The 26727-nt window shown below is 51.0% G+C and overlaps 1 protein-coding gene across 1 annotated transcript in view; it reads left to right on the top strand.

The window, feature by feature from the left end:
- ITSN1 (intersectin 1) overlaps positions 1-26727 on the top strand; it is a 227680-nt gene that overhangs the window by 173068 nt on the left and 27885 nt on the right. The window contains exons 29-32 of the mRNA XM_082459102.1: positions 15534-15655; positions 17494-17600; positions 23068-23251; positions 25262-25360. Coding sequence (XP_082315228.1) covers positions 15534-15655; positions 17494-17600; positions 23068-23251; positions 25262-25360 — 512 coding nt within the window. The remainder of the gene's footprint in view (positions 1-15533; positions 15656-17493; positions 17601-23067; positions 23252-25261; positions 25361-26727) is intronic.

Genomic DNA, 26727 nt, shown 5'->3' on the forward strand with positions numbered 1-26727 from the left:
ACTTGATTGTAGAGTATCCATCTGACCCAGTGCTTCTCAAGCAGAGGGAGGGAAGACTGCGGCGTCCAGTGGGTAGAGGCTGGGGATGCGGCTAAACATCCTACAGTGCACAGGACAGTCCCCCACAGCGACAGTCCCCCGGGGCCACAGCGATCTGGCCCCAGGTGTCACCAGTACCAAGGTTGAGAAAACCTGGTCTCGTCCCACTGGCTGCTACGGATAGTGCTCTCCTGGTTGCTCTGGGTGAATATACTTGCGACTGAACTTTGGGTAGAGTTTTGCCCCAGTGGCACGTGGACAAGAAGAGGACAACTTGCTTTCCTGTGTCCGCCTGCCCCGCCCATGCAGAGCAGGACCCAGAGGGCTGAAGGCAGCCGCGTGGCCCAAGCTCCAGGCTGCCTCTGCATGAAATGGTATCTGGGAGAAGCCGATCTCAAGCAAGGAGTCATTCCCCTGTAAAGTTACAGTGTATTACATCATTGCATGTGCACCCTGTTCTGGAAGTAGGCCCAGACCCCCTAGCAAGTGGTGACTGGGTCCTCTCCACCTTCTCTGATGCCATCAGAAGAAAAACCTGCTAACACTAGCTTAGGAAAACCTTCGAAGTGGTGGGTTTAACTGTATGAAATATTTGCCAGTACTCCTGTTTCTTACTTATAAAACGGCAATTTCATGTGGTTCAACCTAATACACTGTATGATCTCAGGGCACATAGTAGGGGAGGTGCTCAAGAACGCCTGTCCAATGGGTGGGACCGGGAATTAGTGAATGAGAGGAAAGCACCGACTTCCGGTTCTTGGGACGCAGCCTATCACCCCCGGAGAGGAGGCCGGGCTGTCTCTGCAGTTCCCTTCCGCTTTTAGGTGTGAGCTTCCTGAGAGCGACAGTCTCCTTAGAAGGGGCTGCTCCTGAAGCCTCTCGCTCATTGGTCAGTTCAGGAGGCTGAGGACCAGGATGCCAGGGCGTCTTCCCCTGCGTCTGGACCAGGTCTCCGTACCAGCCCGGGTCTCAGCTGGGGAACAGGCCCAACAAATCAGTCAGTCCTGTTTCCTGGCAGAGTGAAAATCACTTATGAGAGAAAGTGAATATTCATTTTTCCTTCTAGCAAAATTGTAAGTTAATCCTATTCATTCTTTTTAGTTCCCAAAATACCCAAGAGAATTTTTGTGGAAACTACATGGAATGCTAACAGTCCCAAAACTGCACAGAAAAATAGCCCTTTCTTCAAAATGTCTGATATTTTGGATCTGGTAGGATAGGGAAACATAATAAGGTCAAGGATCATGATAGCTTGATGTGAACATTTCACTTCAGCCAAACTTCTCTTGGGCCTTTCTTTACGAAAACTCCACACATAAAAACCAGACTTCCAGAATGTTTTCTGGTGTGAGGTGATTCCATATCAAAGGTTTCCATTGCCTCTTAGGAAGGGTCTGTTCTTTACATTGAAAACTCCCTGGGCATTTTTTAATAATATAACTTGAGTCACAAAAACTGAAGGTTTTGTTTGTAGAAAATGAGAATCAGCTATAAAATTGTATCAACGCAACTTCCTGTTAAGCATGCCACCTCTTAGAAGCTATGATGTTATTATTTTATGTTGTCAGCAGACTGTGTGTGTGTGTGTGTGTGTGAGACAGACAGACAGACAAAGAGAGACAGTGATTTACAGGTGACTTAAATGCCCACGTCAGTAGCTTGGTAACAGTGGGTGAATGGTGAGCTCGTAGTACCACCAGCAAGCAGACAAGTATCACTCTCGAAGATTCTGGCGTAGGCTGACAGCTGCTGTTCCCACATCTGCTTGGCACATAATGTCAGATGATGTCACAAGCTTCAAAAGAGGAAGCGTCCCTTCCTTTGACTCAGCCCATCATGTTTTTAAAAGTTGGACAGGGTCTCCTCTGGGTGTATTTTCTCCTAACTGACACAGGAGGGGGAAAGGCACTTTTGAGCTGCCATTTTTCATCAGCGATGCTGCTTCACTCAGAGTACTGAGCAACTTGACTCCCCTTACATGCCCCACGCTGTCCCTTCCCCCTCGGTCCCTGCCACACACAGTCCCCTTTGGTCCCAGCCCACTTAGTTGCAGTCGAGGTCCCACATAGGAAAAGGTCTACGGTGGCCGCAGGTACATGCAGAGGTGCTCCCCCCTCCCCCCAGGATTATTTGAGGAGGTTGAAATCTTGGAGAACACTGGGCACACGCCCTGCACTTTGTAGCTGAGGGCACTGACGGTCTGGGAGCTACAGTGACATTCTCAAAGGCAGCTCCCAGACTCTCTGGCTTGTGCGTTTGAGAAGAGCAGCCCTATCTCTGCCAGGGCTTCAGAGCCACCCACCTCCGCATCATCAGTGACTGCATCTGTGGAAAGATGGAGAGCGAGTTTCCCTTCCCTTGTGTGGTCCTCCCACTCCTGGGGCTGCCATGGGAGGGAAGGATTCCAACAGATTGCTGCCCCTTTCAGCACATGGGCTCAAGACGTCACTGGCCTCCTCAACCTTAGTCCTTCTCACCGCAACTGCAGGCAGATTTTCCAAAGACACAGGCTTGCTCTCACTCTGGGCCAACCTAGGAACACATGTTGCTGTAGCTTCTCAATTTTCATTCCTTGGCCGCTGTATATAATAACACAACTTATCTACAAGTTTAGTGTAATATTTGACTCCATTTCTCTTAAAATTTTGGAACACTTGCTTTTCTTTCTTTCTTTTTTTTGGCTGTGCTGTGCAGCTTGTGGGATCTTAGTTCCCTGACCAGGGATTGAACCTGGGCCCACTGCAGTGAAAGCGCCGAGTCCTAACCACTGGACCACCAGGGAATTCCCTGGAACATTTTATTTGGGTAGATAGTAGAGGGGAGCATGGGGGATCCACATAACTGTATCCTGGGCCCTTTTAGAGGCTAGGAAGCAATACCAGATGGCAGTTCAGAGCAGGGGTTCAAATCCCAGCTCTGCCCCTCACTGGCTGTGTGTTCATGGGCAGATTACTTAACCTCTTTGTGCTTCATTTTCCTCGTTTACATATGGAGAGATAATAATAAATAACACCTAGCAGATAGTAAGCTCCCAATAGATACTAGCTTTGTTGTTACTGTTGCTGGGGAGAAAAGGCATCTGTGCCTGGTCGGTGAGCATCACAGAATCCATTTAACTGGCTTCCTGTTTTCTTGCATTAAACCCAGACAGCACAGGACTGTGTGCATTTAAGACTTTCAGAAAACACGCTTTTGCAGATGGGAATTTCAGAGAGAAAAGCCTGGACAGCTTCCCTGAAAACTGTCAGACGTCTCATTCATTTGTGCGCAAATCGGGGCCCTTCTCTGTTAGCGGGAGGCTGGCCCATGTCAAAGCAAGCAGCTTTTTTCAAACACCTTCCTGTGCTCCCTAAACGTGCAGGGGCATTTGGGATTTGGGCCACAGTCTCGGCAGATGTCCTGGCAGAGGGGGAGAAGCCGCCCCGGGTTTCACACGGCTGGTTGGCAGCGGGGAGACCAACAGAGCCAGTGGAATGCACGAGGCTTTTAAATGTCACGTCCGTGGACTGTGTTGGCAGGCCCATGCGGCGCTCCACAATAAACCTGTCACACAGGCATTGAGTCACTGGGTCCTTTATTTCTCATCACTGCATTCTGTGGCCTTGTGTTCTCTTGCCAGCAAAGATTGGAACGTTCAGCCCCCAAACATGCCAGAAGCTCGTTGTTTTTTAAAGCAACCGTGTAGCTTGGCTAAGGGAAATGTATCACTAGGGGCTGCTCCCCAAGGTACTGCCTCCAGAGCAGCCGCCCCCAGCACACTTGAAGACTGGAGGTTAATTCTCTCCTACCCCCCTGTGCACACCCTGAGATGCTTCTCAGGATCCAGAGCTTTGGGCCTTGGGCACCTCTGCCCTCTTTGCCGGGCCTCCAGCAGACCGCAAGCCCTACAGTCTGCCCCAGCGCAGGAGGCAAAGCCAGGATGGCCCCCTCCTCTCTGGGGCATTGCCTTGGGGTTCTGAGGCCCCCTTGGGAAGGACCCCACACATCTGAATCCTCCGCTGATGTGATCTCCGGCAGGAACCTTCACCCTACCCCATCCTCAAGGGGCAGAAGTACATCTGCCCATCCTCTCCCTCCCTTTTCCCCCTGACTGTATCAAAGGCTCAGGACACCGCCTGCCTGCTGATTTCCAGCAAGCAACTCCTTTCCCGCTACTTCCTTGAGAATCTCAGCTGAGGAATATGGATCCAGGTGATGAGGCTGGGCTCAGCAGAACCCCAGCAGACAAGGTGCCTGCTCTCCTGAATCTAGGAGATAGATTCCGTAGCGGGAGGAGGCCACCAGCAGACAAATAAGCAGAATCGTTTCAGCTAGTGGTGGATGAAATGGCACAAGTGTGACGGAAGGCCAGGGCTATAGCAGATGGCCTCTCTGGAGAGGTAACGTGGAGGGGTGGAGATCTGACTGCAGAAAAAGAGTCGGCATGCAAACGTCAAGGGGAAGCGTATTCCAAGCCCCAGGAACAGCCAGCGCAAAGGCCACAAGGGTTGATGAGTTTCTCCTGCTCCTCCCGTAAGGATGCACTAGTCTCCTACCCGGTACCTGCTCCATGCTTGCCGTCTTCCAGCCTCTTCTCCACACCATGGGCAGAGAGCTATTTTAAAAACCCAATTAATTCTGCTTAAAATCGTCCAGGGAGGTCCCAGTCCTCCTGGGATAACGACCCAAACCTTGCATCTGGTCCATGAGGCCCCGCTTGATCTGCTCCCTTCTCCTGCCCATGCGCAGCCCCTGCCCCGCCCTCTCTCATTTATTCCTACCTATTTGCCCATTTGTGCTCAGCCTTCCCCAACCAGGGTCTTCCTTTCTGAGCTGCTGACAGGACCACCATTAGTGGCTTCTGTCATCTACAAACCTTGCAGGTTTCTGGCATCAGAGCGGGTTGCGGGTGCAGGGGCTGCAGCCACTCTGGCTTCCGGGAGGAGATGCTGATGCTTAAAGAGGTGAAGTCCCAGGCTGGTCTCCAGCATCCTGGTCTAATGTTCTTTCTAGTTCCTTCTGCTACCTTTTGGGTCACCATGATGACCCTAAACAGAAGTCCGGGCTTCTCTTGGCCCAGTGGGTTTCCAACTGGCTCTCTTGAAAGCTGTCTCCTCTGACCTCCAAATTACTTGATGGAAAGGTCCACTTTTGGGACTTCTCTGGGGGTCCAGTGGTTAAGACTCCACCCTTCCACTGCAGGGGGCACGGGTTCAATCCCTGGTCGGGGAACTAAGGTCCCACATGCCGTGTGATGCGGCCAGAAAAAAAAGAAAGGTCCACTTTCATCACTGGTCCCCACTGTGGCATCCTGGCTGGGCAGACAGCATGGACGTGGAGCCTTTCCCTGCCTTGGAGATCACACGACTCAACCTCCCTGAACTTCGTCTTCCCCCCAGGGCTCTGTGTGCCTGCACATCCGGGGGAGGTGGTACGTGCGCTCGGGTCCACGGACCCCCATCACCAGCCCCGCCTTACCCATCGAGTCTTACACAGCCAGACCTTCTATCACCACACTCTCCTTGCCACCTCTCCAAGATTCTTGCATTAAGCTGAAGCCACTGGTGGGCCCCAGCTGGAATGCCCTCACCCCATCTTCCCCTGCTCTGTCTGCCCACCTTCACCCCTCCTTTCTCTGCTGCCTTGGCCAGCCCCTCTAACCCGCCATGTCTGAGCTCTTTGCTGAATGCTGGTTACTTACCGTACATAAGCTGAGTGGACGGAGGCTGGTGCATAGACAGAGATACTCTTAGCTCCTTCCTCAGACTGTGAGCTTCTTGGGAGCCAGGTCCTATCCCATGAAGACCTACAAACACTAAGTAGCAATGGTACCTGCCTTTGTATTTAGTACTGAATGATGCCCAGTCTCCCCATCTGCTTAGAAACTGGAGGGCAGCCCCTACCTCTCACACTTGTGTATTCCCCACGGGACCTCACTCTCGGCCGTTGCTCAGGAAGTGTCAGTGGTGGACAGTCTGGTGTTGCCCCCCCGTCGTTCCGCAGGCTTATTTCTTCATCCCCAGTGAGGCTGGAGGGAAAGGACGCACCCCAGTGTCGTCTCCCCGCTGTGTGTGGCCTAGAACCCTGTACCAACTGTGCCTGGGAAGGCACCGCTCTGAAAAGATAAATCCACAGGAGGGAGTTCCCTGGCGGTCCAGTGGTTAGGACTTGGCGCTTTCACTGCCATGTCCTGGGTTCAATCCCTGGTTGGGGAACTATGATCCCGCAAGCTGCGCGGTGCAGCCAAAAAAAAGAGAAAAAAATCCATGCGAGAAGACCTTAGAACAGGAAATGAGCTTGTTAATCATGAGACTTATTATTCACCATTCTTACACCACCCTGAATGATATATATTGATTTTGTGTTTGGTTTTATGTCTCCCCTCCACTAGAATGGAAGCTCCATGAAAGCAGGGACCTGAGGGCATCTCTGCAGTTGCTGAGAAAGAGCAGGAGATGTCACGGGCTCAGGTGGCCTCTTGTGTTCCAGCGGGGTCAGTTTGCCAAGTTAGGAGAGACCACAGGGGACCAGGTTGTTCTTAGACCCTTGTGAAGAAAGTTCCATTGGGATGAGAAGTCCACCCATGCCCCTGTGGACCACCCAGAGCTGGTTTGGTGTCCGGAGCTTCCCATGGGCTGGGGCTGCCCTGGGACTGGTCAGCCAAGGTCATTTTCAGAGGAGACCCGGCTGCCTTGACCCAGTCTGGCTGCCACCAACCCCCGACAGCCTCTGGCTCCGAGGACAGGAGCGTCCTCTCAACCGGCTCATCCAGGAATGGACTGGGAGAGCCGTGGGTATGGGCCACCCTCAGCCCCACTCTTTCAAAAGCTCGTGGTTTCCTTGTGAGCCTCCACTTTCCAGGACAGCAAGAGCGAAGGTTTTATTCCTGATCACAGAGGTCACCGTCCATCTCTGGGCTCTGCTCTCCCATCTGTAAGATGAGGGCATCGAGCAGAGTGATCTTTCAAGCTCTAGCCCTGGACTTGGGGGTCAGGTGGTGGCAGTGTGGCCTCCGGGAACAGAGCATCAGAGGTTCTCTGGGCTCCGGGGTGTGGATGGCCTTAGAGGATGGCATTCTGTGGTTACGGCCATCACATCTTGGACAAGTGGCGTGAGTGACCTGCCTCGGGCTGGATTCGGCTCAGCGGTTGTGGCCCCTCTCATCCTGCATGTGCCTGGACAGGTCTAGTTTCTGAGTCTTGCTCCCTCTGCACACCAGGCGCCGTGTTTCCAGGCAAGCTTCCCTCCCATGGCGTGGTCCTCACCGTTGGCTGCACATCAGAACCACCTGGAAGGTTTACAAGTCATGGACACCCGGGTCGCACCCCAGCCAGTCATATTCGATGGGTCTGCAGCACAGCAGGGACGCCAGGCTTTTTAAAGGCTCCTTAGGTGATTCCGACATGCAGCCAAACTCGAGAGCCACGGCCCCCTCCATCCTCCATGCAGCTGCCACAGTGACCCTCCCAAAATACAGCCAGACCTTCCCCGGCTCCCCAACCAAAGACGAAAATCCAGAAACCTAGCTACATCGTTAAGAGCCTCCTCGACTCTACTTCCCCACCTGTTAGGGGTGAATAGTGTCCCCAAAATTCATATGTTGAAGCCCTTACCCTTATTCTTCATACCACAGAATATGACTGAATTTGGAGAAGGGGCTTTTAAAGAGGTCATTAAGATGAGGTCATCAGGGTGGGTCCTCATCCAATCTGACTGGTATCCTTACTAAGAAGAGGAGATTTGGGCACAAAGAGTCGCCAGGGATGATCGCACAGAGAAGAAAGGTCATGTGAGGACACAGGGAGAAGATGGCCAGCCGAGGAGACAGGATTTAGAAGACACCAGACTTGCTGACACCTTGATTTTGGACTTCCAGCTTCCAGAACTGTGAGACAATACATTCTGTTGTCCAAGCCGCCCACTCTGTGGAACTTTGTTACAACAGCCCGGCTGACTGATGCATCACCCTTCCACCAGGCGAGAGGCATAGTGATCAAGAGAAAGAACGCTGGGGTAGGATCCCCTCTGCCTTTTATTAACTGAGGCTCTGGCAAGTTACTTAACTTCTCTGTGCCTGTTTCCCTGTCTGTTCAATGGGGAATAACAGCAGTAGCTACCACGTAGGATTACTGGGGAGGATTTCGTGAGTCCATGAACGTACAGCACTTGGAACCATGTGGCTCAAAGTGGCATCCGTGTTAACTTTCCTTTCTCCCTGGTACCCCAGCCTCTGCTTCCCTCTTCCTCACCTGCCTTCTGGCCCCACCACCCCACTCTTGCTGCCCTTTTCTCCAACTGCCCCTCTGCTCTGATCCCTAACTCCTACTCACCCACCCTGACATTTGCCTGAGGAAGGCCCAACTCAGATTCCTCCTCCTCTGGAAAATATTCCCAGATCCCTCTCATCAAAACTATGGCCTTGGGACTTCCCTGGTGGCACAGTGGTTAAGAGTCCGCCTGCCAATGCAGGGGACACGGGTTCGAGCCCTGGTCCGGGAAGATCCCACGTGCTGCGGAGCAACTAAGCCTGTGTACCACAACTACTGAGCCTGCGCTCTAGAGCCCACGAGCCACAACTACTGAAGCCCGCGCGCCTAGAGCCCGTGCTCTGCAACAAGAGAAGCCACCGCAATGAGAAGCCCGCGCACCACAAAGAAGAGTAGCCCCCGCTCGCCTCAACTAGAGAAAGCCCGTGTGCAGCAACGAAGACCCAATGCAGCCAAAAATAAATAAACTTATAAAAAAAAAAAAACTATGGCCTCCTTCCTCATACTGCGATAGAAGTGTGTTTGTACTTCTAACACACCGATCTGCCTTGTGTACTCAAAAGATTTATTTACGGCGGCTAGTAAGGACCCCTAAAATACTGCAGGATAGAGCACATTGACAGCGGGAACTCAGAAAGAAAGAAAAACAAGGATGGTGACATAAACGGGGCCAGGAATGAGCTAACAAATGCAGACCATGGGGCACTTGATGCCACACCAGGAATTCCAACATCGGTTATAAAGCCATGAATGATATGCCTTTGATTTAAAAAAAAAATTACTAACATTCTTTTTGATGCAAAATTAAGAGATGATTTATCCCTGAGAGTAATTTGATTTTCGCCACTTCTCAACAGTCATTAAATTGCCCAGCAGCCCATGTAGCTGGATTCTTCTTCTTGGGAGACAATTAAGCTTATCTGGAAACCACATTGGCGCTTTTAAACTTCCGGGTTGTGACTGAGTGCAGCTGAGTAGAAGCCCCGGTGAGTCCCCAGGACAGGCTGCAGAGGGATGCCTGGGCTCAGCTGGACATAGCTCAGGGGGTCTTCGGTGCCATCAGGTAGAATTTCCCCCACCTCTCACCACAGGCCTCTGTGCACACTTGGCATCTCTAGACCCCCATCAAAATCCAGTCTTAAGGATTTGCACCTCTGAGGTCTCAGGGATGGACAACAGGGTGCATGGTGTCCTCTACGAGGTGCCTGTGAATCGGCAAGGGCCAGAGTGTGCATGGGATGCCCCAGCCTCCAGCAGACTGAAGCTCCCGCAGGACAACCGTCCATCCTGCTCCTTCATCGGTGAATCCCAGCACCAAGCACAGTTGCGGCCATAGCGGGCCACAGCTTAGAGAAGAGGGGGTTTAGACATCGGCTGCAGGGCAAGGACAAAGTGCCTTGACCACAGAACCTTCTTTTTGTCACATCCATTGTGGGCAATAAGGGCAACATGATTAGATTCATTTTCCCAGGAGAATCCAGTGTAGCCTTGAGGGAAGTGCGCCCACCTGGCAGGAGACACCAGGGCCATGAGGCTGCCATTTCCTACATTCAGGCCAACCCTGGAGAAGCCTTCTGTGTAGACGGGATCTCCAGGAGCCCAGTTAACATGGATCCTGCTGACCCAGGGCCATTTAGCCAGAGGATTTGGACTGAATGTCCCCACAGACATTGGTAGATCCTTTCCCTTAAAGATGAAAAACCATCGCCCAAGCTTCCATACTGCTTCTCCCCCGTCCGTCTGGCATCACGGCCTCTGTAATCTACTTCCCACCTTATCTACTGTCTACTTCCACACTTATCTTCCATAGCATCTCTGCGTTCACCTGGCATGCTGGCCCACACGTCCCCAACATAATGGCCCCATCCTCCCTGGCCATATAGAAGCCTGGCGCAAGGAGGACCAGGTCCTCGTACAACCTTCCTCCATCGGGATGGAGAGCACCTAGTTTTCTGAGTTGCTGCATCCTCCACCATCGGCACAGCCCGCAGGCCCATTCTTTGTTGCTTGCTATTTTAAATTTAATTTTCATGTCCAGTCACCCCCAGGGCTGTGAGTTTCCTTGAGGACAAGGACATTGCCTTGCTTATTTCTGTGTCTCTTGGACTTCGGGGGGAACGCAATGCATATTTATCGACCATCTCATTGTATATTTTGGCCCTTTCATAAGAGGAATGAAGCCTGTTTATTTGCTTTGCTCTGTGGCCAGCTTGCTGTGGGGACTGGTTTGGTTTTAAAACTTATGGTCCCCGCTGGGAAAGGAAGTAGAATGATTGGGGTAGGGAGGGGGGACTTTTTACCCTACATCTCGATACTTCGTGTCTTTTGAACTGTTTACAATAAGCATGTGTTTGTGCATTACTTTTGTAATAAAGCAATTTATTTAGATTATGCTGTTCCTATGAGCAATGTCCCACTGAGGGGACAAGATGATCTTTTGGGGTAAGATACTTTTCTGCAGTGCCCCAGACTCAAATCCTTTCAGAGGGGCGTCATGGCTCTCTCTGTGCTGTAAATGTGTCTAACTATATGAAATTATAAGGGACAGCACACAGATTAGGAATTTCACATGGGTTGTAATTGGGGATCATTTCTGACTGCCTGGAGTCATTTGCAATATTATTTCAGCTGCGAGAGGATTATAGTTAGTTATAAGAATCCCTCCATCACGCCAAGATGTCCACGAAATTTATTTGCTGTGCTTTGCCCTCTCGTTTTTCACTAGGAAAGGAAGCCAGCAAAGCATGTTTATTCTGGTTCCCAAAGGAGAGAAAGACCACATCCCTCCACCCCTAAAGAAAACTCTCTATTTGAAATGTCTTTTCCACTTACCCTGCTCTGAATAATGGAGTTTTTAAACTCTCTTGTTTTGCTAAATATTAAATTTTCAAAGGAAGGATATTTTTGAGTTCAAAGCACCTATTTCAAGTCTTTAATCGTTCTCTTGGTCTGGCATTCATCTGCAAGAATTTTTAAAACAGCATCCTATGGGTCAGTTCAGTAGCTGAAAAGACTGTTCCAAGCCAACATTGTTGGCACATAATGCTGAGACGAATCTCCCCACAGAATCTTTGCTGTTCTTTGGGTTCTGGGTCCTGGAGAGGCCATCTGGACCATCCCTCTGTCTCCAAGCAGGCTGGTTGGGGGGCCAGCACAGGGTGGGATTTGTTGGGGCGAGTAGCCTAGAGTCACACAGCACTGCCCCTCCCCCATATTTTCAGCCTGCTGGGTAGATTGACCGAAGGCTGGAGCTGCCAGGAGTAGGACGCCATGCAGCCTTCTCATGCCCTCCACCCCCATGAGCAGGAGGCGGTCAGTTCACCCTGAACTGGCCTCAGTGCTTGGGATTCTTAGACCAGTGACCCAAAATCCACCCTGGACCTGCTGTTGCTCTGGCTCTGAGCTTCTTCAAAACCACACTGTGTGAAACTTGAAGACTCAGAAGAATGAACTTCTGAAATCCAAAGCAAACCAGTTCCTGTCATCTTTCCTCAGTCGTTCTGTGTGTCTCTGGTCACGTGCACCATCCTTGCTGCAGAGTTGTCAGTTTCTAGGAATGTCACCGTTTCTCAGCGGGGTGCTATTGGCACTGGAGGTGGGCCATTCTCTGTCCTGTATATTGTAGGTCATCTAGCAGCCCTGGTTCAGCCCCCCCAAATTCCAGCAGCCACCTCCAGTCATTATGACAACCAAGAATTCATTCTCAGCCTGGAGTTGGGAGGTGGTTGCAGTGCAACCCTCAACCTGGTAGGGAGCAATACCACCCTCAGCCTGTGGGGGGGCAGTACCGTCTTCAGCCTGTAGGGGGGGAGTACTGTCTTCAGCCTATAGGGGGGCCAGTACCGTCTTCAGCCTGTGGGCGGGCAGTACCGTCTTCAGCCTGTAGCGGGGGCAGTATTGTCTCAGCCTGTGGGTGGGCAGTACCGTCTTCAGCCTGTAGGGGGGGCAGTACTGTCTTCGGCCTGTGGGTGGGCAGTACCATCTTCAGCCTGAGGGGTGGGCAGTACTGTCTTCAGCCTGTAGGGGGGGCAGTACCACCTTCAGCCTGTTGGGGGTCGGCACCACCCCCAGCTGAGGACCCCAGGGTTCTTAGCTGTATGCTCTGGTGGTCAGGCATTTCTCCTCTTCCATCATGAATTCCCAGCACCCAGCACAGTAGGATATCAGTAAATATTTGCCAAATGAATGAAGAAATGAGATCCATGAGCAAGCTTCAAGAGGGCCTGCAAATCCTTTAAAATTGTGTGCAAAATGTGTATATTGTGTACATTGTATACATATGTTTTCTGAGGTAAGAGTTCACAGCATCCACCAGATTCTGCAAGGGGAATTGTGACCTACAGGGACATTTGGAAGACTGTTCCAACCAGAGTCCACTACTAGCCCAATGTTTGTATCCCTGCAAACGTCACTGCACAGTGTGTGGGAACTGAGTTTTAGAGCTGCTGGTCTGTACCAGTACTCTGATATCCCTGCAGAAAGGAATGTCCTAAAAATTGCAGGGGAGACCCTGCTTCCCTGAGTTCATACAAGTCTGTAATGCAAGGGCTGTATTCTACCCTTTAACAAGAAATGGCCTTACCCCTGGGCCCTTGGACTCACTAACAGGAAAGTTTGGTAAGAATAAGGCAGGAATGAGATATTTTCCTCCCAAATTCAAGAGTGTTTCCTGGGTGGCTTTCCTAAAGAAAGCTAAAGAAATTGGTGACATCACTCAGCTTCCAGTAAGCCGGGGCTCACGCATCACCTTGCAGAGGTTGGCTGAGCCCCCCAGGTGAGCAATCATGACTTGCTTCCTTCCTGAGAATTCACTGTTGATGCAATTGTTTTAATAAAACACAGTCAACGCACCGAGGCAGGAAGGACAGCTAGGCCAACTGGTGGCTGAGCAGAGGGCCCGAGTCCCAGAAACATCTGCAGACCTACGCGAAGGCTCACGCTCAGCCCGTGGCCCTGTGGAATTGCAGCTCAGCCGCACTGCCGTGGCTTTGAATGAGGTCTCGGATGGAAGGGCGTGGAGCGTGTTAACATGATGACGGCTCAGCCTTGATGCTTTCCTGGCATCCATCTGCCCATCCTGGGATTATCCTGTCCCAGGAAGAGAAGCTCCAGCATTCTAGAGAGGGCATTTGGCCAGGGGAGGGGACAACACTGAAGGCTGGAAGCGCCCAGCTCAGAGTTAATCTTGGGCACAGTGAAGCATTTACCGAGAAGTCTATGATATCATTCGCCCCAGAGGGATCATTCTATTTGCAGAAGCTTCCAGCATATAGACTAGATCAGTCATGAGCCTAGAAATTCCCTCGGGGGAAGATGGAAACTCTGAGGAACCCCTGATAGTTCAGAGCAGGCTTCTCAGATCTGAGTGTACCTAAAAAGTCACCTGGATAGCTTGTTAAATCAGATTCCAGGCCCTGACTCCACAGTCTGGTCAGCAGGGGCCTGAGCATCTGCATTTCTAATAAGCTCCCAGGTGCTGCTGATGCTGCGGGTCTAGGGACCCGACTTTGAGAACCACTGGTGTCCAGCAGGGGGTTCCGCACTGTGCTCCACGGCACCCCCTTGTGGGGAGAAGAAGGGATGCGAAAAGGAAGCGAATGGGACTCAGCGCCCTCACCCCCACCTACATCCAAGACACCTCCCAGTCTTCTTTATAAATCTGGTTTTGGTGATTAAACAAAGAACCCCTGATAAAAGGGACAGGGGTGAGGGGACCACTGACGTGGAAGAGGTAGGTCCAGACCTGCAGCAGGGGTCCTCCCTACAGCCGTGAGCTTCCCCGCCCCTCATTCCAGTGTGCCTGGGGCAGGGGACAGCCTCTGCCCGAACCCCGAGAGCATCCAAAGCAGACCAACCCCAAGTAACCGGCTAAGTGAGCAGAGGCCAGGGCGGGCGCCACCTGCTGTGCATGCCCCACCCCACGTCAGCAGAACCTACTCCTTGTGGACCTGCAGCCAGAGCTGTGTCCGGCTGTCTGCACCTGGAGGAATTCCCTGTCCGCCTGTAGGTTCGCTGCTCAGCTCCCGTAGGTGCAGGACAGCAGCCTGGTCCAGGAGAGTTTGCCCAGCCGCGTCTGGATGTGCCCCACCTCTGCCCTGTCCCCGGGCCCATCAGGAGCCTCCGCACAGCCATTTCATCCTCCAAAAACCAACCTCAGGATAAACATGTGCCCTCCTGTAGCTCGGATCCAACAGTAGTGATCTTGGGTAGAGCCCAGTCTCTGGGGTCAAAGTGTCAGGGTCCCATCTCAGCTTCTCCACCACCCAGCTGAGAGAGCTTGGGTGAGGCAACCTCTCTAAGCCTCAGTTTCCCTGTCTGTACAATGGAGATGATTTTAGTGTCTATATGAGCATTAAACACAACTTTCAGTGTTCAGCTCCTGGTACAGCACCTGGCATGGTGAGAGCCCTCAGGAAATGTCAGCCAGTTGTTACTAAGTCTACTCTGGTTTTTTTTTGTTTGTTTGTTTGTTTGTTTTCATTTGTTTTTAGGCCGCCCCGTGTGGCATGTGGGATCTTTGTTCCCCAACCAGGGATCGAACCCGTGCCCCCTGCATTGGGAGCATGGAGTCTTAACCACTGGACTGCCAGGGAAGTCCCCACTAAGTCTTCTCTCTTGACACTCTTTTAGTGGTTTTGCTGAAGCAGGAGTGTACGGCCTGTAATAGTTTCCTGAGGCTGCTGTAACAAATGACCGCAAACTGGGTGGGCTTAAAACAACAGAAATTTATTTTCTCATAGTTCTGGAGGTGAGACGTCCAAAATCAAGGTTTGGGCAGGGCCATGTTCCTTTGCGGGCTTCAGGGGAGAATTATTGCATGCCTTTCCCTTAGCTTCTGATGCTGCCAGAAATCCCTGGCGTTCCTTGGCTTGTAGACACGTCACTCTAGTCTCTGCCTCTGTCGTCACGTGGCGTTCCCTTCTGTCTGTCTCTGTGTCGTCTTTTTATAAGCACACCAGTCATATTGGACTAGGGCCCGCGCTCATTGGGTATGACTTCGTCTTAATTGGATTGCATCTGCAGAGACCCTATTTCCAAACAAGTCCCCTTCAGAGTTAGGACTTGAACATATCTTTTTAGGGGACAACAGGGATAGGACTTGAACATATCTTTTTAGGGGACAACACTGTCTAACTGGAGTGAGACCGCAGGGCCCGGCGGCCACGAGGACCCTGGGGATCTTCCCCATGAAGCTGTACGGGCTTCCCCAGATCTGGACTAAATCGTCCCCATGGTTGTGTTTTGCAGGGTGTTCAGACTTACACCTCTTGGATATGCTGACCCCAACTGAGAGAAAGCGACAGGGGTACATCCACGAGCTCATTGTCACGGAGGAGAACTATGTGAATGACCTGCAGCTGGTCACAGAGGTAAGGGCAGCTGGGTGTGCTGCGGCGGGGTGGGGGGCACTGGCAGAGGGTGGGGAAGGCAGGGACTCTGTCAAGGAGGGCTGGGTCCTGATTCCCAGCGTGAGAAGCTTTCCGAGGTATGGGAGCATCTGGACGGTACATCACAGAGGAGAGTCTTACCCAAGAGAAGATGCTTAATTCTCATCCGTGGCCACGGACTCACAATTCTTATCCGTGAGTCCTACCCACAGAGGGGCAGAGGCCCTTCAAGCCAGGGATAGATGAGCCCATGAGGAGTGCCTGGGAGGGGACACACGGGCTGTGAGCTGGGAGTCTGGGCTCGGCTCAGAGAACTTGCAGCTCAGCCGCCAACTAATTGATGCCGTAGAGCGTCATCTCCCTGGCCCTCAGCGGTGACAACTGAAAGTGACAGTCATCTGGCTGATATCTTGGTTATTCCTCATGCTACATGTTACCCCCCAGAAAAATCTGTTGCGGAGAATGAAGACGTTTCCTCCCGGGGCCCCGTGCACACCCTCCCTCCCCCGTCCTGGACGATGTCTCATTTTGGCTCTCCTCCCAGGGAGCTGTTGAAGGGCCTTGTCTGCCTGGTCCAGAAGGATGGGGAGGTGGAGAGTTGGGAAGTTCTGCTTTTCAGGAAGCCTTTGGTCCTTACGCATGGGAGGTTGCCATATTAGGAAACGGGTTTGCAGAGCTGGACGTCGGGGTCACCCTACAGTTTGAAAAGTACCGTGATTGTTTGGGAACCCCTGTACCCCAACTACTGTGAAACCATCTCCTCTGATAGTCTTATCGACTCAGAAAGACATTGCTCGGTGACCCAGTGTTGATGAGTACAGGTTGCAGGATGAGTTGATGGCCCCCAAGGCCATCATTAATGCTTAGGGAGCACTGGTATGAAGAGGTGTCCCTTTCTCAAGACACGTGACTGTCACTAAATATACAGTCTTGGACGTCTAGGCTGTGAGTGTCACCCTCTTAGATACGGTACGTTGTGCAGTGGCCTGGTATATGCCAGGTTCAACATCGGCTTAAAGACTCATGACGAGTAGGCCTCCCAGGGATCAGCCTCAGCCCAGCCAAGTTTATTTCAAAGACAGGCTGTCCCGGTCCCTAAGGTACCTTGCAGCGAGTGGCCTGCCTGCAATGGTAGCTATGACCTCTTTCTAGGCAGGGGCTCACCACGTGGGGCTCAGCCAAGACCTGTGGTCTACTGTGAGCTGCCCACCCACGCGGAGCTTGGGCAGGCTCCTGAATTTCCCGGAGCCCAGGAAGGGGCCGCGCCCACCTGGTACCAGGCCTTCACTCGCTGGCTCTGTCCCAGGCCCAGCCAGGCTGCGGGCAGAGCAGTGGAGTCCGTCCCGTCCCCAGGCTGCTGGTTGGGGGCCCAGCTGCCGGGGCTGCTCCCCTGGACTTCCTGAGGCTTGTCTGTACAGCCGATGCTGGGGGCAGGAATGCAGGAGTCCCCCCCACCCTGTGCATCTCTCGGCCCTCCACTTCCCCCCTGTGCCCAATTCCTCACCGTGGCAGGTGAGAGCTTGAGTGCCTTTGTCCAGACCCCCGGCTGAGTCCTGGCGGAGTTAAGGCCTGTCCTCCAGAGTTTAGTGGGCCTTCTTGTAAAACAACAGTGTGGACCTGATGGGAACCCACCACCCCACCATACCCCCCGGCAGAGGGAGGGCCACCTGCTTCAGAAACTCTGCAGCTTCTGGGCCTCCCAGCCAAAGCTGCAGATGCCTCGGTCCTTCCCGTGGCTCCGAACAGATCGGTGTGTGCGTGCGTTTGAGTTTGAAGCTAACTGTTTGCTTTCTGAACTGCTTCGTTTTCTGCATCTGTAGATCTTTCAGAAACCCCTGATGGAGTCTGAGCTGCTGACAGAAAAGGAGGGTGCTATGATTTTTGTTAACTGGAAGGACCTGATTATGTGTAATATCAAACTGCTGAAGTAAGCCTCTCCTCCAATCCCCAGCCTGGCTTCGCCCTCGCACGCCGGCCCTGCTACGTGGCTTCGTCCGTGTGTCCCCTCCGTGCATGCCGCCCTGTGTTTCTTTCTGCCTCTCTTCCTCATTTCCACTCACAAGAACCATCGCTCTTTCTAGCCCTGATGCTTTCTGGAAACACACCCCCAATTTTTCACTGGGGAGAATGTATTGCTCAGGCATCCCGGTTCCTGCTTTTACCGTGGTTCTAGAATGAACAGAGCTGGGCCGATTCTGGCTCCTAATCGCTGGCCAGCTCCATCCAGGGTGGGGGGCAGCCCCCCCCATGCCTCAGACCCTGGTTTCATTGGGGGAATGTTGATCTCTTGAGACTTTCTTGGCTCCTGAAGATGGGAAAGTGTGGGACCGCTCATGGCCACGGTCAGCGGCAGTTCTCAGGATAGGCCTCTGAGAAGCCGGCCTGGAGCAGTTGCTATTTTATTCCTGTTTTAATTCTCGGAGGCAGCTGCAGGGCCAGGGAGAAACACTGGGCCAGGAGTCTGGAGACCTGGGCTTGGAGCCCAACTTGCTGCCCTTCCTCAGTTTCCCCACCGGTAAAAGGAAGGGATTGGATTACATCATCACAAAAGTGCTTTCCAGTTCTTAAAAAAACTTCCAAATCTGTGTCCACCAGGCCCTCGGTATAACATCATTTGCTAGAAAACAGATGAAGTCCGTGGTGATCCTGGGGGCCAGGAGAAAGCACAGGCCCTGGGAACTGGTGTCCATTCTAGATCTCTAGCTTCATGTAATTGGGAAGCAGCTATTTCCTGAATGTGGTCCCTGGGATTTTATAAAGTGATTTCAGGTCCCCACTTTCTTGAGTGTGTTTGGGAGTAGATGAAGGGATGGACAGAGAGGTGCAGAGAGGCGGATGTGAAGAAAAACTATAACGTCTTCTGTTTCTATGTTCTACAAGACGTTAATCAAAGATGACGGCATAGGGGTGGCTTGGAGAAAGTATTTCCATTACCCACCCCTGAGAAGCATACTGTAGAGGTTTCTAGCGTAGGTCTGGGTCAGACTCTTGGGCTCACACCCTGCTGTTGCCTACCTGCTTTGAGCAAGTCACCTATGCTCCCTGGGCCTCAGTGTCCTCATCTGTAAAATGGGGGTGATAATAGTACCTACCACATATGGTTCTCCTTAGGGAGCATTTAGACAGTGAGTGCGTGGTCCCTAGTAAGTGCTGGGCTTGGGCCCCAGGGTGGGCTGAGCACCCACTCTTGCCTTGGAGAGAGGCTGCCTTGTCACTTGGGGCAGGTGGGCTAGTTAACCCCTGAACCTACAAGTACTAAACCTAAAGTGTTGGAGACAAGTTGTTTTGAAATAGATGAAAAGGTTTTCTGTTGAAAATATACCTACAAGTTAACACCTCTTTCCTTGGGCAGCTGTGTGGGGGTGGGGAGGCGGGCGATGTGTCTGATGTCCCCGAGTGACACCCCTCCCCAACCCTCCCAGCATCGGCGCTCCCCATGCCTTTCTGTTGTCTCTGTACTTTTAACCCTCCATCCTGCTCATGTCAGGAAAGCAGAAGCCCCTTTCTTGAGCTCTGTCAGGGCCAGACCTGCGTGCTCCTTCCTCCCATTAGCACTGATGGGCTCCACAGCCCTGGAGGTAGGAATTGGGAACGCTCTTGCAACCGCGGAAACAGGGCTCAGAGAGGTTGAGTGACTTGTCCAAAGTCACACAGAAGGCGATCAGGGTGCCCCAGGCTGCTCTGTGGACAATGCCCAGGGTCCCACTAGGGGTTCCACCCTGTCCTGCCCTCGATGGAAAGAAGGTGAGACCACGAGGCAGACGTCTCGAGTTTTCATCTGGGCTCCAGCGCCTTCTAACTCGTTTTGGGCAGTTACCTCGGGCAGATAACTCCCCACCCCTTTGTTTTAGAGCTTGTAAAATTGCAGTCAGGGCTCCTGCCCTGTCTAGCATGCAGGGTTATCCCAAGGAGCAAAGAGATCAGGTGTACAGCTGGCACCCTGTCAATCATGGCACCAACAGGCACAGACACCCCCTCTCCCATCACAGGTATGCTCTGCGCCTTCCTCTGATGACCTGATTGGTTAGTTTGGCTAATCTTTTCGTTTTCCGGATAAAATACTTGTATTTAGCAGGAGCTTTCTGGGGACCTGATTTCTTTCTTCCTTTCTTTTCTTTTTTTTTCCTTTTCAACATCTTATTATGAAAATTTTCAAACATACCAGAAAAAATTGGATGAATTTTATGGTGAGCGCCCATATTGTAGATTATACAATTTTGCTGCATAGACTTAATTTCTTTGTGCAAAGGGCTAATCCCAATGATGGGAAGGTTTAGGACTCCTGGCAGGATGGAAGAAGATGAAGAGAATTTAAGGCAGCTCTCCCTGGAAGGCCGCAGCGGGCAGCCACGTATCTGTCACTCCTGATCCAACGGCCAGCGACTGCTTGTACTTAGAGGGGGGACATAGGATTTATCAAACAGATAAATAAGAAACAAATAAAATGAACATAAAAGGGAGCTACCTGGGGCACACAGACTTCCTACTAATGCCACCTCTGGTTGGGGGTTAAAATGGATGGTTGGCTCTCTTACCTGTGAGCAGAGAGCTGAGAAGTTTGCCTTCAATGAGCAGAGTAGGGAAGAAGACTCTAGAACATTTTAAAGTTAAGAGCTAGGTGCAGGCCGCTAGGGATGGCTGTTAGAAGTGATAGCAGGAGGGGTGCAGAAGCGAGATAGGGTGTGTAGAACCAGTTACTGCAGCTGTGTTTTTAATCAAGATCCTTTCCTGCCTCCTTGCTTGAATAATAAATAAATAAATAAATAAATGAAAGAGCTTCTCCAAAAAAAAAAAAAAGTTTTTCTTAAATATTAAGTATTCAGTTTTCTTTTTAACTTAAGAAGAATAGGCATGATTTTATTTTAGGCAGAAAAACAAAGAAAAATAAAAAAGCAAAAAAGATACCTTGGGGGGTAAAGACAGGATGGGGAGAAGGAAGAAAGGGGCTTTGGGTGGGAGTGGGCAGGGTGAGAGGAAAGGAGGGAGAGGCTTGAGGAAATGAAGAGGAAGGACAGAAGGGAGGGAAGAGCAGGGGGGCCGTGGAAGCCCCCCTTGGTGGGATGGCAGGAGCTGCTTCTGGAGCAAGGACAGGCCAGGAGCCCCGAGCATCTTGAGGGGAGGCGGGGCTGGGCACGGTGCTTGTCCTCACATGCGGTGCTTACAGACTGTGGGCTCTGGAGACCAGGGCTTCCTGCCACCCATGAGCTGTGTGACTCTGGTCAAGTCAGTCGATTTCTGCATGCCTCGGTTTCCCCAACTGTCAATAGGGATAATAAGTCATATAGGTTGAAAAAAAAATTGTTCGACACATTCATAAACGCCAGCTCTCTTGACCATCCCCTTGATCTGCGGACTTCAGAGGGCTACTCGTTCGTTCAGCAAATGTCAAGCTCTCTGATGTGTTCATTAGCTGATTGATTACTGTCGAAGTTCAAGACCTTGAATCCATAGACCTTTATGTGAGATTACAAATCAGCTCACCAAAGGGCGGGGCTGAGGCTGCAGCAGTGGAGTCATGTGATCCCTGAGCCTGGTGACGCGCCCTGTTTCAACCCACTCAAACCCAGTCCTCAAAAGCCTTGCCTGTGCGGTAGAACATCCCAGAAGGTGACTCACAGTTCAACCTAACAGGTGCCTGGTCCGTAGCAGGGGCCTGATTTTAGGTCTGTCTCCCAGTTGGACAACTCAGGTCTCCAAGCGTGGGTCTCCAGAACCCAGGAACTGGCTTAACTTCCTCAAGACAGTGATGATCTGCGTGTGATCTTTTTTCTTTTCCCTTTTTCTTCTCTCCCCATCATTAAAAAAAAAAAAAAAAAAAGGAGGGGGGCAGGTGAAAGCACTCTTATTCCCTTGCAGAAAGATTGTGTTTCTCCTCATTGGAAAATCATGGAATGATGGAATTTCTTCCCATTTCCGTCCATAGCAAGTTTGTGACATGGTTATTCAGCACTCTCGTCCCCCAGCATTGGTAGTGACGTAACCCTTGAGCAAATTTCTACACACTGGGAGATATCCCACACCAACCCCCCAATGAGCAGTGGCCACCTGGCCATCCTGAGGGTACCAACCTGCCACTCCTCACACCCCAGGCAGCCAGCGCTGACCAGCACCTCTCCCCACAAGGGCACCTGCTTGAGGGGGAATGGCTCATTGTTTGGACCACATAGCGCACTGTCCCTAAAGCTTTTCTCCTTGGCTTGTTGCCCAGTCCAAAGATTCTTTTTTTCTTGAACCAAAAACGTAGGAGAAAGAAAATAAAGTGATCTGAAGTTTTTAATACTAAGATTGCAGAGCCTCCTTAGAATTATATAGCCCTACCCATGACCTTGAAAGCAGCCAGAGGAATTCATAGTAACATCCTCCCAGCCTTATGTAAAAATTCCATATCATACCATTCTGTTCCTTCCATCCATCCATCCATCCATCCATCCATCCATCCATCCATCCATCCATCATCCATAATCACTAGGGTAGGCAGAACACACCCATGGCCTCATATGTTGAGGTCCTGCCCTTATAGTACATTGCTATCCTTGCTGCGTAAAAGCTCGGTGCCACACCCTTCTTATAGATGCTGGGTTAGGAGTTGACGTGCGAGTTAGAAGGGGGGGATGCACAGTCCTGATGTTATGGTCCTGAATACTCAATGCAGCTGGACTCCTGAGCAAACACTTTCCAGTGCCTCTAGTACCTTCTCAGCTTCCAGGATATAAATTGTTTGAGTCTATGACCCGTTATCACATGAATAGGCTTCTCTCTTCAGAACTCCTCTTAATCCAGTCAACTTCAAATTAGCCACAGCGATGAAGCAGTGAACCAGAGAATGGCACAGATTGTTCAGACAATCATTTATACCTGGCTTTCATGAACATAATGGGATTATTTTTCTGTGGCAGTTGATTTACCATCTTGATTATGTTTTGTTTGGTCTGAAATTGAGCCTCCATGGCCCCTGGCAACAGCAGCTTCCCTTGGGCAGCACTGGCCCCGGAAACAGGTTCAGTGTTGGGGCCATACCAGCCTGGACAGATCATCCATAAAGTCAGACATCCACCCAGGGATCCTGTCTGAGTTATTCAAAAAAGAGATTCCATATATTTCCACAAGAAAACATTGTCTTTTATGCTGACTTGTTCAGAAAAGTTTGTTTTTTTTTTAAGTTTTTCTTCCTAAGAGCCAGCAAACAGCCTTCATCTCAAAGAAAAATGCCCCAGTGATACCTCTTTGTAGCACTAGACTCATTTCTTTTTCTGTTCCTTGTCTGCCACATAGATGCTTTAGTGGCCCTGGGTTTGTGCCCCTCACACACATCCCATTTCTGTACCACCTAGTAGTGTGCTGTGTACCCATCAGAGAGTGTGAAGGGGGCGCTTACTTCTCGTGTTTCTGTGCAGAGCGCTGAGAGTTCGCAAGAAGATGTCTGGGGAGAAGATGCCTGTGAAGATGATCGGGGACATCCTGACCGCCCAGCTGCCACACATGCAACCCTACATCCGCTTCTGCAGCTGCCAGCTCAACGGGGCTGCCTTGATCCAGCAGAAGACAGATGAGGCCCCCGACTTCAAGGAGTTTGTCAAAGTAAGGAGCCCAGGCTGAGCTGAGTCTCTGCCCCCGCCGAGTGGCCATCTTCCAGTGGCTGGGCGTGTGAGGGGCTGATTCACACATTTACTGAAGGCCAACAAGGGTGAGGTCTCGGCTGAACAGTAGGGGCTGCCCCTCGCTGGCGGGTGGCTGGGACCAAGGGGGTGGGCTTGGAGAGGAGGGACCAGCGCTGGCCTAGAAGCTCTGCCTTGGCCACGTGTGAGTGATGTTATCTGAATACAGGTTTAAATCCTCCATCTCATTTTGAGGCCTAAGAGGGCTGGTGGGTCTCAGGTTTCCTATTCTGTTTAATCTGAGCATCTTCAGTTCTTTGCTGCTCTCTGCCCTTCACCTGCAAAGGGAATGGCCGGCAATCCCAATGGACCCTTTGTTTTTTTCCCAATTGGTTCTTTTTGATGGGCTCAAGCTCTAGGAAGCCCATGGGGGTGAGTGTGGGATGCCAGGACCTCTGCCTTGGAGGATAACAAGGGTCTGGAGAGCCATGTGCCCACCAAGGGCCATTGTGGGGAAGTGGGCCCCATGCTGCTGGAGGCCCCAGGCTTTGGGTCTGCTGCCTTTCGCTGGGGTGGGTCCCTGCTGGCCAGGCCAGCCCATGCAATCAGCCCCAACCTCTCCCAGAGGGGAAGAAAAAAGAGAATAAAATAACTTCTGCTGAACAGGCACATTTTGATGAACGGACAGCAAAATAATCATACTCATGACAGGCTTATCTTTGCACCTCCTGCATTTTGGGGGCAGGCCTTTCCCACTCCCCCCAGTAACCATGTTTGTGGAGTCATCATTGGGAGGGGAAGATGCCATCTCTTCTCGGCCTAGCATCAGATGTTCTTGTTCTTTCTTTCTCGCCCTGTTTCTCAATATTAAATGCTCTGATTTTCTACCCAATGAGTGGGGCATCTAAGGGGAGAAACACTGCTATGAAGTAGGCCTAGGGTGGGCTGGAGACTGGAGAGCAGATACTGGGCTGCCAGGTGCCACGGGCCACCTGGGGTTCCAGCCAAGGGCGGGGTCCTCCCTGGGTGCAGGCAGGATGAGTTCATCACTGGATGTACTTGAACTTGAGGGAAATGCTGACACCAGCCCAGGAGGGGCCTTGTTGCCCCTCCCCTTCTCACCCCTCCCCTCATCCCCTCTCCCTGCCTCATTCCTGCGGGACTTTGACATGCCTTTGCCAGCTGCAAAGTGTTCCTGGAATAATGGTGTCCATGGCTGGAGCAGGTTCAGGCACTGACAGGTCCCAGGGCTTGGGGCCCAGGTCATGGCATTAAACCTGTTCCTAAGACATTAAACCTGACCAGAACCTTTGAGAGCTGTCACCATATAACCCCTGTGACTTGTAGACGGGGTCACTGTTTGGAGGTAAAAGGACTCTTGTCCTCCAGTCAAGTTGACAAAAGTGGTGGAAGGAAAGAGGCAGGGAGTCCAGGGTGGAGACTACCACAGCCCCTGGGACTGGGGGCCTGACCCTCATGTCTCGGCTTCACCATCCCTACCCTGCTGGGGCTCCCACCGGCAGGTGCAGGCTTCGCCCAAAACAGACAGTGAGATCCGGCCAGGCCCTTCCAGCATCTGTGGGACTTGAGGGGGATTTTTGTTCTGACCTTATAGTCTTGTGACTCTCCTTGCTCCTGGGAATGTTATAAAGTTTTGGTAGGTATCCAGAGGAAATATTCTCTGTAAAGCCAGAATCTCATCTTTGGAAGTAAGAAACCACATGTCCCATGGAAGGTCCACTGGATCTGGGGAGCAGGGGTCAACCCTGCAGCTGAGTCACATCCAAGGTAGATTCCCACTCTCCATCTGGAACGGGCCTCCTCCTGGCCTGGGGATAACCAGCCCGGCTCTTCCAGCTCTGGGCTCCTCAGCTGTCATCCAGATAGATGAGACAATGTGATGGGTGGGGAGTCCTGAATAACATCGATGTTGATGTCACTGACCAGATTTTGCAAACTTCTTAAGTACATTTTAAAAAATCTCTTATTTCAGAGACTGGCCATGGACCCTCGCTGTAAGGGAATGCCACTCTCTAGTTTTATACTGAAGCCTATGCAACGGGTAACGAGATACCCACTGATCATTAAAAATGTAAGTAGCTGTCTTGCGTTTTCGAGTAGAGGAATGCTTTCCCAGCAGGTCAGGGATCTGGGGTCATGGGCAGGTTCCCCAGCCAACACACCCGGTATCTATTGTGTAGAAATTTTATACCAACAGGCTGCAGGAGGCATCTGCTTGATAACTCAGAAAGAAAAGCTAGCTTATCGTGAAAAGAGCTAATAATACACAGCCTTCAGCTCTGCAACCAAGTGGCCTCCACCTTATAAGTCGGAACATGAGAGCTCAGTTCTTTTCCTAACACAGGCAGAGTGTCTTTAGGCCTTGGTTTTCCTAGTAAGAAAGAGAGAAACAAATATAGTTTCCACCACTTGTCTTCAGAAAGCCATTGTGAGATACTCTATGTTGATATTAGATGATTGTTTTTCTCCTGTCATTTTAAGAAAGCCAATACCAAAAGAAAAGAAAAAAAAATTAGGGTTTCAGCGTGCCCATCTGTAAAGTGAGTGAGCAGACTTAGACATCCTCTGAGCCTGTGATTCTATAACCACAGGGAGGAAAGCTCCTGGAGAGAGGTTTTAGATCTGGTTCCTTTCGATGGAGAATTTAGAAACCCAGATCTAGGCACTGGTGTGCTCACTGATACTGGGATGTTGTTGCCTTTGGACTCTCTCAGCGGCCGAGCCAGGCAATATACGTATGTGTATATATTCATACCCACATATTAACATAAGTGTGCTAACATATTTATTTCAAGATTTATATATATTATAATATGTATTAAAACCCATGAGTTCACACCAATACTTCCTGTTCTAATCTAGTATCATGGAATTTATTCTAGCCTTTCCCCTTTCTCTATATATAACTCCCTTCTCCATGAGAAGCCTGGCTCTCATTATCCTCAGTAGATTTACTTATTTGCTGAATCCCCTTATATGTAACAAATTTCCCTCTCATATAAGCCAGTTCCTCAGTCCAACCCCAGTTTGACCCCACAAAATACACTGTGGCCACATTGGTTGAGGTAAATAATTAGTTTTGAAAGAAGCTTTCACTCTACTGTTTCCTTTTCTCCAACTTGACAGTTACTATTAAACTAACTCAACACTTTTCTTTACTTCCCCCAATATTTAGTTGGGAATTGAAGTTGGAAACAAGATTTTTAAGTTCTAGGGGCTTCCCTGGTGGTCCAGTGGCTAAGACTCCACATGCCCAGTGCAAGGGGCCCAGGTTCGATCCCTGGTCAGGGAACTAGAGCCCACAGGCTGCAGCGAAGATCCTGCATGCTGCAACTAAGACCTGGAGCAGCCAAATAAATAAAATAAATATTTTTAAAAAATAAAATAAAATAGGTGTTCTAGATCTAGCTAATGGGGAGAAAAACAAAAACAAGAAAA

The sequence above is a fragment of the Balaenoptera physalus genome (assembly GCF_965194825.1).
Source record: "Balaenoptera physalus genome assembly, chromosome: 4".
In the NCBI taxonomy this organism is placed as follows: domain Eukaryota; kingdom Metazoa; phylum Chordata; class Mammalia; order Artiodactyla; family Balaenopteridae; genus Balaenoptera; species Balaenoptera physalus.